Source organism: Aquila chrysaetos, chromosome 10, assembly GCF_900496995.4.
Source record: "Aquila chrysaetos chrysaetos chromosome 10, bAquChr1.4, whole genome shotgun sequence".
NCBI lineage: Eukaryota > Metazoa > Chordata > Aves > Accipitriformes > Accipitridae > Aquila > Aquila chrysaetos.
The window spans coordinates 34,018,726-34,031,364 of NC_044013.1; the positions used below are offsets into that span (position 1 = coordinate 34,018,726).

A 12,639-nucleotide genomic window follows, 5' to 3' on the forward strand; every position below is an offset into this window, starting at 1 on the left:
CATACTAATGTTAAAAAAAGCATTGCTATAATTTGTTTCTAATGCATTTTCTTAAGGTAACAAGGTACATGAGGTATGCACAGGACTCCTCCTTCCCCTGCAGCTAGGCGTTAGGGAACCCACGTGGGTGAAAGTTGTTATGAATGAAAGCCACAGGAAACCAAACTCCAATGCTGCTTTCACTTAACCGCTGTTATTTTTATCAGTCCTATACTGCTAGAAAGTGTACATGCTACTTCCTTCATAAACCTCATATATACACTTCATCAATTTAGCCCACTAAATTATACTCGTTACTAAAAGTAAGCAGTGGGTTTGAAGCCTGAGGCCTCCAAATTCTGAAAACTCTTCTTATTTACTCAAACTATACAAAGGAGCTGTGGGAAAAGTGGAGGTAAAGATGGGAGACACATGCTGGCTTGTCACAACAGAGTCAGACATAATGAGAGGAATGCTTAGTAACTACACTTCTGTTTCCATACTTAAAGAAAAAGGAAGAGACCTATACAAGTGGAGAGCTAATTCTCAATACTGTCAGCACCATGTGTTCCAGGGACTGACATCACAGCTGAATTTTTAAAGATTTAATTCTAACAGCAATGTAAGAATCTCCTGGAAGCCTTTATTAATCATAAAAGAACAAAAAGGGCCCAACTCTAACTTACTAAAAATGCACAGAACTGTGGCCTTCCTGGACTTTTGCAAAACACCTACTAAAATTGCAGCTAACATTGCCTATTGCTAGCTTTCATATTTAACTGAAGAAACAAGGTGCAAGTGGAAAGGAACTGTGGCATCCACAGTTATAAGTTTTAGATCAAAAGATATTACACTATAAACTTCATCAAGACTTCAAAGTTGTCAAAGGCAGTGATGGAATCAGCATCGCCAGGAATACGTAATGCTATTATTCCTAATAATTGGTGTTCTGAAGTCAAGTTTTCTGGAATTTGCAACATCTTTCCAGCAACACAAGAAAACTACCTCCAGCATCAAAACTCCAGAAAGTACGGGGGACTTGCACTTAGTGAAACCATGAAAGCAATGACTGAGGTTAGTTGGCTTTATTCACACAGATATAAACCACAATGTTCTGCAAGAAGCATAATGAAAACACTATTTTCAAAGTGGATATTATTTAATCTCGTTGGCCTGACAGTACAAAACACTGCCCAAGAACGAGCATCTTGTAACTGGAATAAAGCAAAGGATCAGAATTATCACAACTAATGTAAGATTTCAACACATGCACGTAGCTATAGAAACCACACCTGATACAGTCGAACACAAGCACGGATGAGAAGCCAGTGCTTCCCATGGTACAGAACCAGAAATACAGATCTAGCCAGGGAGATCAAACACCAAATCCCAGTTATTTCAGACTCCCTACCAATAGATGTGCCCAGGATACAAAGTCTCCTGTACATCAAGGCCCATGATACCACTGTACTGGCAATAAAACAAAGTATCTAGGACCTCTGGGAAGCCCTTTGAGGAACAACAACAACAAAAAAAAGAAATCAGGTGAAAAACTGAACTCTCCTCCATTATTCAGCTAAGAGTTTCCATAAATACCAGTATCAGAAGACTGCCCCTGTAAAAAAATGAAAAAGGAATTGATTCATCCTATAGTTGATTCCTCAGTGAGGTCATAATTCTGCATTTTGATATCAGTTATCTCTTACAATGCAACATTGTCTTGACTTTCCTTAGAGTAAATATACTTACGCGCAGGGAGAGTCACTGTCCAAGCAAGTAGGACAGTGGAAAAAATCCAGAGCCCCACCACGAACTAATGACCTCAAGACAGAACCTCCAGGAGAATTTTAGCTAGCAGCAAAAGCATTTTTAGGAGCAAATGTTTCTGTTACAGATTAAACACAGTTGCTTTCCAAGCAGCATTTAATTAGTCAAGCCAGAACCTTTTACAGCTGTTGCTTTTGAACTCCCCCCAACCCCCACCCCCTGCTGCCTCCCGACTGATTCTTCTCTTACAGTCTGCTCTTGACCTGCATCTCTCCCTTTCCCTAGGCAGGTAAACATACATTTCTTTCTTGATAAAGCAGTATCCATCGACAACACTTTCCTAAATGAGCATATCAATGCTCCCTCAAAGAGCCACTGAATCTTTCAAACCCAGCTCCTAAAAATACTGTCCTGTACCAATGGACTGTGTTTTATGAACACAAAAATTCCACTGTTTTACTAAAAAAAATGAAATTAGACAAAATCACACCCTAGATGTACTTAAAGGAGTACAAAAGTAATGCAGATGTAATTTTAAGTCATTATGGTATAGGTATATATTTCTGTTTACTAAATAATAGTGATATAAATAAAGCTACATAAAAAATAGTATCTTGTCAAAAATGTGTATCTGCTTCAATAAGGCATAGAGCGATCTGAAGAACCAGGACCATCGGAGCTGACAGAAGTAGTCCACTACCTGGTCAATGTCCTGCCCAGCCTTCATGAGTGGAAAAAAGACTTGGAGGAAAGGATACAAAGAAAAATTAACATACACGTGGAAATGCAGAATGTGTTGTGAGGGTGGACAGTCTAATACTTCTTATTGTACTAGTTTGTCACATTATCTAAGAAAAAATTAACACTTCCAGCCACAGTTGAAATAACACTCCAAACAAGACCACTGTTATTGATCATTTTTACGTTCTTAAACAGATGGTTTTGCCATAGCCAGCATAATTATAGCACGTAGCCATGATATACAGAACTTTGCTCCCCAAAGTTCTTAGTATTATGCAATAGACATTAAGCAGCTTGTGAAATACAAAAACACAACATTGAAACTTACAGTATTTAACAAAATCCTTCTGAAAATCTTTCCTAGAATTGACAAAGGCTCTTCCTCTCTCAGTTCCAACTACAAACACATCTGTTTCATATACAGCAACACAGGCAACTTCTGCCTTGGACTTGGCAAGTTCTTTACACTACAAAAAGAAAAACAAAAAGTTTTTATTACCATAGTTAAGAGTACAGTTAATAGAAATGTATGTGGTATCATGTAAAACAGTTATTACTCCTGCTGCCAGCATCCACCCTTCAGAAGGCACTGCGAGTAACATAACATCAGCCATTAGCAAAGCACAATTTATACATCTGGAGTGCTTTTCATCAGGAATCTTAAAAGCATTGTTGATGCATTAGTGAAATTAAGGCCTTGTCTAGACTCAGAGATTGCACTGTTTTTAATTAAAATGATTTATGACATCAATCCATGTGAAATTATCACTTCCCTGTTAGATAATCATATTGAGTGTCTTACTCCAACTTTCAACAGAATGTACAGGAGTTTTGTTCATTCACAGCACACTTATCACTCATCATGTTCGTTCAGAAAGGTGTGGTTGCAAGCAGGAAGGCTGCCTGCAGTCTGCCTTGTCCTGCCTGCTGTGCTCAGGCTCAGGTGAATTCCTCCTGAGCAGAAGGATTGCACCTTCCCTGTGAACACCTACATGTGTTCTGCTAGGAGAAATTTCTGGCAAAGAAGTAAGGCAGGAAGCCTGCGGCGCAAGGAGAAAGCAAAGATCCTAAGAAAATTAGTGAGACCATCAAGAAGTGATCACAAAGTCAATTTCTCCTAGGAACTCAGATCAAAGTTTGCTGCAACCTATAAAGACACCAACTGCTGCAGCATGAGAGGAAAAAGTGACACAAAGCTTTTAGGAATCGAATATACCCATTGGGAAAAGAGGCTTGCAATCCATTATCTTATAACCATCCCATTCAAAGTTTCATTGCTCAAAAGAAAATTTTTGTTCTTGCTTATCATTTAAGACAACAATTTTAAAGAACCAAATCTTTGACAGTGCCTCAACTTCAAGGAAACAGGACAGACATTTCCACTCACAGCCCTGGCCAACCTTAAACCCCACCACGCGATGATAAAATAACTTCTACAAAACAGGTGATATGCCAACTTAAAAAAAAAAACCAACCAGTATTTTCTGAACAATTTTTGTTGAATTGGTACAGCAGCGGAGGACAAGGCATTAACCTCAAGACCATTTATTCACTCTATATTACAGATAACAAAGACTAGAACATACTCTTGCCTTTCAACCACGCTCTACCTGAGCAATCAAGAAATATTTCCCATTTATTTATTTGACAAAATAATTTTTGAAACAACCACACCACAAGAAACAAGATGACTGTTAAGAAGACCCTTAGCATGACTTTCCACAAGCAAGGAGATAACAGTTACAGCTGGCTGAACAGCACGCAATAAGGTAAAGATATAACATTACACCTTTCCTGCTCCCCAGCAGGAGGCAATATATTGGTGTAATCCTGCACATGCCAAGACAGTTATGAGACAGCTGCTTCTCTACTAACCATTGACTCAAGTGCTGACATGAGGAATGTAACCACCATTCTGCTTTCAGAGGAGTCTTCATCATGGATGGATGCTGCTGGTGCAGTAGCTTGGGCCATTTTCCTCCTATAAGATGAAATAATAAAAAAAAAACCCTGTTCAGATACACACAGCAGTGCAAGAAAACTAAAATCTCTCTTACGCAAGCAAAGAAAACAAAAAACAAAACTCAAAACCCCAGAACACACCCCACCACACACAAGCAAGCAAATATACAGGTAAATTAACAGGAGGAAGTGCTCACTCTTCTATTCTTTCATGCTTACTGCTGTTTCATCCAAAGCTGGAGCTAAACATTCAAAAGTTAAAACGTTGTGCCATGACTAGACCACAAACCCTTTGTGCCTAGAAAGATGCATATTAACTGATTAGCTGAATTTACATTGATTTTTCTTTCTAAGCATGTTTGCAACTCCAGCAGTCTAGATAAACACAGCAAAAACCACTGGCATTAACGTACAGAAAAGAAATGGCAAATCATAGTTACGACACAAGTGTTAGAACAATCCTCCCTGTAATTATCATGGCCTAGCTCAAAACAAACCACCACCACCCTGCCCCAAAATCATGGCCTCAGAGAAAACAGTATCAATAAACAGAACATGACATTTTTATTTGCATATTCTTCAGTTGTAGGGTTAACTCCAAAGCTAAGTAGTCCCAATTAAGGTGCTAAAATTAAAAACTTAATTTCAGCAGTGACACAAAAAAGAGATTTAAGCCTATTCTCTGTATGTCATTCAGGAGACTTTAAACTTATTTAAGACATAAGTAATAATCAGGACTTGTTTTGCTTCTGCTGGCAGAACTGTCTATACAACAATGAATATATTGAGAATGAAGTTTCAGCAGCTGTTAAGAGCACATTTTTCTATTGGAGTGGTGCAACCTGTTTTATTTATGCGTATCTAAAGCAAAAATTTGACATGCCTGGAGGAGAAGAGAACTGGTAGATTTAGCTGTTACAACTCCATGCACAAGTCTTGAGAAAAATCACCTCAAAAGTCAAGATAGCTCAGATAAATGAGACATTTCACAACAGTTCGATGAGACAGCTTGCTGCTCCTGCAGAACCTGGACACAGGACATGGCTCAAGTTTTCAAAGGTGACTTGTATCCTATTAGATGTGCAGACAAGTCAGGGCAGCACAAATAACCATTGCATGTGATAATGATGTACTTAAGCCACCTTAAAAAGGCCACAAAGGTCTTGTGAACCAGGATGCCCTTTGTATAAACAATGCATGCCTCGCTAACAACTGTGTCCCCGAAGAACTAAAAGACTGATAAGAAGGGAACATCCTACTGCAGGAGGTGCCCAAAGTCGAATAATTGCTAATAGGCATGAAGTCAGCAAAGATCTTCGATAACTGGAGGAAAGGTAAAGGTGGCAGGGGGAGATCACGATCACCGACTCAATTCAAGACCAAAAAGACTTACCTCCCCACCCTCCTTGAGCATGCGCTGTAGAATAAAAGAACACTGTGCCTTTAATTCGAAGTGGGGAAAACTTTAACCCAATAGAAACTGTGGTAGATAAGCAACTACGATAATAGTTTTGGGGAAGAACACTGGAAACTAAATATGTAAAACTAAACTGTATAAATTGCTTGCCCGTTTAGGCATGAGGTGTGCTAGCTTTGAGGATTACCACCTAGCCCCCATCTTTGCACAAACATGAATTGGAATAAAATACCTCTGCTCTGTGTGTATATTGGTGATTCACACACCGGGTAAACAACCCCACTTTTGGGACAACAATAATACATGCTTACATTGGAAAAAAATGGCACAAATTGGGGCGGGGGGGGGCAAGGCGCGCAAGGCTAGCAACACTGCAAGCTCACAACAGCCATCCAGCAGCCTTCTGGCTCTCCAGACACAGGCCGGCAAGGTTTAAACAGCTTTAAAATTGCGTTACAGACAAACTAGCAGTGGCAGAGTCAGCAGCTGTTTGAGGATGCAGGTAATGAGAGGTCTGAACACCGGCACCGGCTACACTGAGGAGTAGGCAAAGAGGTCCAGGTCTGGAAAAGGAACAAAACTTCAAGAGTGAATATAAAGGAATAACAACTGTTGAATGATGTTGGTTGCCTCAGTGACCTAAGAGAGGGTCAGCTGGGGATGGGGAGACAGAGGATGGTGGGGTTCTCTTCCAGAGGAAGAGAGGCATCTTACTTACTGCTTGTGGAATATCAGAGGGAAAAGGGAGATTATGATGTGACATAGATAAATCAATCTTCATTGAGCTATGATTTTTTGGTACCTAATACAGTTCTCAAGCTCACCTTTGGAACTCGTCCATGGTTAGGATGCTGACAGTGATTTTAAACATGATAGCTTTTAGACTTTTCAAAATTATATCTTAACAATCCAATATTAAAGATTAAATAGAACATAACTACACAGATGTTCTGCATCAGTTCAACACCTCCCAAACTAGCAGTGGCACTAACATATGTACCTACTCCATTCTAGGTGAAAAATCATACTGTAAAAACAAGAGTAAACTTATTTTCCATTTGTGAGAGACTGAAAGAGTGAACGTCTGAAACATTGTGGTGGGGCAAGTTCTGCATAACAACAAAATCTGCATAACAACAAACCCTGCATAGCAAGGAACCCCAGCTGAAAAGAAGCCGATCAGCACCCATCAGCAACAGGACAGGGAGGGCATGCCCAAGGGTGGGCAGCAACCTGTTCTGATGTGCTAACAAGGCAGCTCACAGTGCATGGCCAAAGATCAAACAATGGTCATGTCCGCAGGGAAGAAGTTACCCCCCAAATGACCCCCAAGCCTACCGACCCATTTCCCAAAGGTTCTGAAAGCACAAACCACGCATGACACTTAATTAGCCTAATGAGTTCGAGTGCCCACCCAAAGGAGGGGCAAGGATGATAAAAGGACACAAACTGAAGCCTCACATGCACACAGCCACAGGAACTGGACCTTTAGACCAACACTGGACCCAGACACGGGTGAAATCTCTCTCTTTTCTTTTTTCTCTCTCTGTCTTTTTCTCTCTTTCTCTTTCCTTTTCTATAATCCCTACACCTCATCCCTTTAAGACATAAAACTGCTGACCAAGTCTGGGACTAAGAGTGGATCTAGCCACCCTTAGGCTCTTCTCTGAGAAGGAGTCTAGAAAGCAAGGGGGTCGACCCTGAACCTCAAGACCCAACGGGAGGGATCTCCTTATGCCCTGAATTGATGTGCATGGTTACCACAGGTTACACAGGTCACTGAGCTAGTTTCATGCCAATTCCTGTTGTGAGAAACCCCGCCACCTATTGTTATGCCTCCCAAGTTCAGTTTGCTTCTGCCACGAATAAAATGTTTACTTGATCGTTTGGTGTCATTTCACCTTAATTTAGCCCAAGGGAATTCCGAATTCAACGGGACTCCCTGGTCTGGCCAGCCTGGGTCGTGACACTATTTTGCAGAGGTACCTTTTCCAGAAAATAGACCAAGGAAATTCTAGCGATCATTTGAAGGCTGTGGATGCACAAGCACATCAGAGAAGTGCCAGCTCAGGCTTCCTCCCCCATGCAGAATTGCTCCCATCCCTGGAAGGTCGTTTCTGATCCATAGGCACACAGTGAATCAAGTTGGGGAGCTTGCCAGGGAACAGGAGGAGAAGCACTCCACTGGACTGGCTCCCAGTTTGATTTACTGCACAGCCTCACAAACAGCCATCCTGGCTCAACAGAGAGGACAGCATATCCTAAGCTACCTTGCTGCTGCATGTGAGGCCACAGCCTCAGTATCTCAGAATCGCATTTGGATCAGGAGTTGGGTTAGGTTATCATTGGACTACTCTGCTAATAACATTTGGAAGAGTCTTTCCAAAGTATAAAGTCATAGTGCCTTGTATTTTTAGGATACCCATTCTTTAGCCAGTTTGCATGGTGCCTGTCCTGGTTTTGGCTGGGATAGAGTTAATTTTCTTTCTAGTAGCTGGTATAGTGTTATGTTTTGGGTTCAGTATGAGAAGAATGTTGATAACACACTGATGTTTCCAGTTGTTGCTAAGTAGTGTTTCTACTAAGTCAAGGATTTTTCAGCTTCTCACACCCAGCCAGCAAGAAGGCTGGAGGGGCACAAAAAGTTGGGAGGGGACACAGCCAGGACAGCTGACCCAAACTGGCCAAAGGGGTATTCCATACCATGGGACATCATGCCCAGTATATATATAAACTGGGGGGAGTTGGCTGGGGGGGTGGGGATTGCTGCTCAAGAACTAACTGGGCATCAGTCAGCAAGTGGTGAGCAATTGCATCATGCATCACTTGTTTTGTATGTTGCAATCCTTTTATTATTATTATTGATATTATCATTATTATTTTCTTCCTTTCTGTCCTATTAAACTGTCTTTATCTAAACCCATGAGTTTTACCTCCTCCCCTCCCTTCTTCCCCCATCCCACCGGGGGAGCAGGAAGTGAGTGAGCAGCTGCATGGTGTTTAGTTGCTGGCTGGGGTTAAACCACGACAGTGCCAGAGCAGTGTTTAATGTAGATTCAAAAGACATCCTGTTGCACCATGACAGCACAAGAATATTTCTTCCTACCCACTTGACAGCAAGTCACATGTGAAAGATTTTTTTTTTTTCTTCCCCCCAACATTTCATCAGTTTCTCCCTTTCAAACGACAGTTTTCTCCACTATCCTTAGCTACACCACTGGGACAGTGTTTATTATTAGAAAGAGTAGGCTATGGTTCAGTAGATCTAATGAACCTGGCTGCCTTTCCAAGATCCAGCCCTTAGAAAGGGTGTGACAACATCATTGCCCAACATAAATCCCCAGTGCAAAGCCTTGAAAAAAGTGTAACACCTTACCCATTACCACTGTGCTACACAAAAAGGCCAATTTAAAAACCATCCTTTGAACAATTATAAGCTGGCTGCCAGAGTACCACTTATGATATATCTATTAATCACATATTGCTAAAAAAGAACTTCCAGATCAGTTAATATTAGTTATAATTACCTATAAATCCTTCAGTTTAACTGTGCTGAGATGAGCCTTTCCCCAAGTAAAGGCTTGTAACAATGAACAAAGCCTTGCAAAATACACTGGTCGAGTACCGAGGATGTAGCGTTTAGCCATTCCTGCCTGTGGTTTAACCCCAGTCAGCAACTAAGGACCACACAGCTGCTCACTCTCTCCTCCCCATCAGGATGGGGGCGAGAATCAGAAGGGCAAAAGTGAGAAAACTCATGGGTTGAGATAAAGACAGTTTAATAGGTAAAGCAAAAGCCGCACGCGCAGGCAAAGCAAACAAGCCATTCATTCACCACTTCCTATCGGCAGTCAGGTGTTCAGCCATCTCCAGGAAAGCAGGGCTCCATCACGTGTAATGGTGACTTGGGAAGACAAAACACCATCAGTCCGAACGTCCCCCCCTTCCTCCTTCTTCCCCCAGCTTTATATGCTGAGCATGACGTCATATAGTCTGGGATATCCCTTTGGTCAGTTGGGGTCAGTTGTCCTGGCTGTGTCCCCTCCCAAATTCTTGTGCCCCCCCAGCCTCCTCGCTGGTGGGGTGGGGTGAGGAGCAGAAAAGGCCTTGACTCTGTGTAAGCACTGCTCAGCAATAACAAAAACATCCCTGTGTTATCAGCACTGTTTTCAGCACAAACCCAAAACACAGCCCCATACTAGCTACTATGAAGAAAATTAACTCTATCCCAGCCAAAACCAGCATGCTGTGCTGCCTGATGAGAAGGTCACACAATATAGAGCTAAAAAACACTCTGGGTTTTCCTTTTATAAGGAGAAAAACAAAGACCAAAGCTTTTCAGGAAGCCAAATCAAACCAATGTGTATCTCACTCCACACATTTCTTGCTAGCTTCTACTCTTAAGAACCAAAAAATAGAAATATTCAAGGTAAGAGAGAACAAAACCACAAGACACAGTTACTTTCCATCTTCCCTGTACTCATGCAGGGGCAGACATGCTAATCTTGATAAACCCACTAGTAATGGATACTCTCTCTAGTAGTTGCTTGTCAGACACACAAAAAGGAAAAGCAAAAAAAATAATTAAGCTTTAGGAAGAAAAACTGTTATTTAAGCATATAAAGAATACATATGGAAAATGAGGGGGGAAAAAAAGATGGAATATGTGTTTCTTAGAGAAAAGTCTTAATAAGCAATAGCAACACAGTTTTACCCTTCACTAGATGCAATGCAAGCAGGTATTCCCAAAATGATACATCTATCCATTGTCTGCTACTCTCCAGAAAAGCAGCTGTGAGTGCCAAAGCATATGTCTCTCCACTAACCCCTCACCTAGCATTACAAACACTAAAACAAATCCTGCCACACTGGTGGAAAAGAGCATAACTCCCATGAACCCCAAAATACAGCTGGATGTGAGTTTGTGTGAGCTCATCCTTACACACCACTGAAGATTTGCTGCTCCCTAGGGGAAAGAAGTCCAGCTCCTGTTAGATCCCCATGGGCCACTTCTGATATTGGGGGGGGGGGGGGGGGAAGTTATTCTAGCAGAGTACAAAAGCACACATTTCATTACAAAGCTGGAACAAGAAGAAACATAACAAAAAATCTAACAAAGCTAGACTGCTTCTTGGCTGTTGCAGCTTTCACCCCTTGGCTTCTTTGCCTTCTGGGCCAAGGCACAATTTCAGCATATTTAGCTCTGCCCAAATATTGGCCTTCTGACAGAGGACAGAGTTGGTTATTTCCAAAGTGTACAGATTAATACTCACAATCTGTTAAGTGCGAATGCATCTTTTTAAACAGATCTTGGCTAAAAATCTCTGTTATTTTTCCTACAATTTGGTTCAGTGATCCTGTGTTTCAGAGGAAGTTAAGTCTGACAGTTCTTAGCTAACCTAGCATAGAAACTGTTGGGATGCAAACCTAGCACCACCGGTTTTTCTGATTTTCTGTAACATATCCACCGTAGCTACAGTGCACACAGGGTTAGGAGATTCTCACCTTCACCCTCCAGCATCTGTTCATAGCTGACCTACGCAATCCCATTAGGATGATCTATTTTCCTTGTTATGATATCACTGATCATCTTAAAAATACACATATACTCTATAAGCAACAATTTTCAGCTCCTTTCAACCACTAGACTGCTCACACGTAGCAGAAACACAACAAGCTTAAAAGCAAGGGTGCTCAAGACTGTGTGACACTCCTACCTTCAGATACACACAATTATTTTTTGAAAGGAAATATTTTCAGCAGCCATAGCCTAAGAGAAATAGAAGCAAAGGATCTGGGAGTTCCTTCACAAAAACATTGCCAGTTCTTCACCATCTGCATCTGGTGCATGTGGATTATGAATCAATTCAGATGAGCAATATCCATGTTACCTCTGTGGAGGACCAGCCTGTTCTGAAACACAAACACTGCTGGACCACACCAAGCAAAACCAGCTCCAGATGTTCAGAGCCAGCTCAATCCAAAGCAAAGAGGCAGAGGCAGGGCTGGCAGAGTTTAACTCTGCTTATAGCCTACACCAAAAAAAGAGGGTGAAGCTTCCTGACATCAGGAACAGGAAGGAGAGACAATATGGAGATACTAGAGGGCATTTAGTCAACTCAAACCCATCTGGGTTTCTCTCTTTTGGCTTACTGCCAGCTCTTCCAGACAGAAGTTGGCTCCCTTGGAGGTACAAACCTGGACTCATTGGCTACAGCGCAGTATCATGTACATATGCATGGTCAGCTCTTAGCTAAGACTGAGCCCAGGCTGCTAACCATCCCCCGAAAATGAATAAAAACAACCCTCAAGGACAGCAGAGTAGCCCTGAAGAGGCCTTAACATGCCAGGGAGGCTCTGCGCATCTCCCTTCCACACATACTCCCTGAAATATCTCTGTTGCCTTTTTTTCCAGCCTCTTATCTGGAGCAGCAGAGCAGCTGATTCAGGAAAAGTGCACATCATGGTTAAAGTCAACCTTCTTGCTCCTTTGCTCACTAAAAATTAAGTGTGTTTATCTCCCTAACCTTAACCTATATCGCTTTCTAGTCCGAGACACCACGAATACAGACATGGCACTCACTGGTTTCACCCGAGGAGCATGTTCCCTGGTAAGCACCCTTTTGCCATTCACACCCAACACCATTACAAGTGCAGCAACAGTGAGTGACCCATTAAACACGGCAGCTGGGACGTTTGCTGTCGCCATTTCATCCAACTCCCACTGCAGGGATTTAACTCGCAGCAGCAGAATCAACAAGACACAGCACTGA

The 12,639-nt window shown here is 41.8% G+C and overlaps 1 protein-coding gene across 11 annotated transcripts in view; it reads right to left on the reverse strand.

Annotated features, from left to right (window-relative positions):
* Positions 1 to 12,639, reverse strand: part of GTF2I (general transcription factor IIi) — an 82,711-nt gene that overhangs the window by 66,424 nt on the left and 3,648 nt on the right. For all 11 annotated transcript variants that reach the window (XR_003925258.2, XR_005933328.1, XR_003925259.2 and 8 more), the window contains exons 2-3: positions 4,363 to 4,468; positions 2,816 to 2,954 (exon numbers count right to left, since the gene is read on the reverse strand). Coding sequence is in view for 8 of the 11 variants with exons in the window: in XM_030027238.2 (XP_029883098.1) it covers positions 2,816 to 2,954; positions 4,363 to 4,468 (245 nt within the window). In the remaining 3 variants the exon portion in view is untranslated. The remainder of the gene's footprint in view (positions 1 to 2,815; positions 2,955 to 4,362; positions 4,469 to 12,639) is intronic.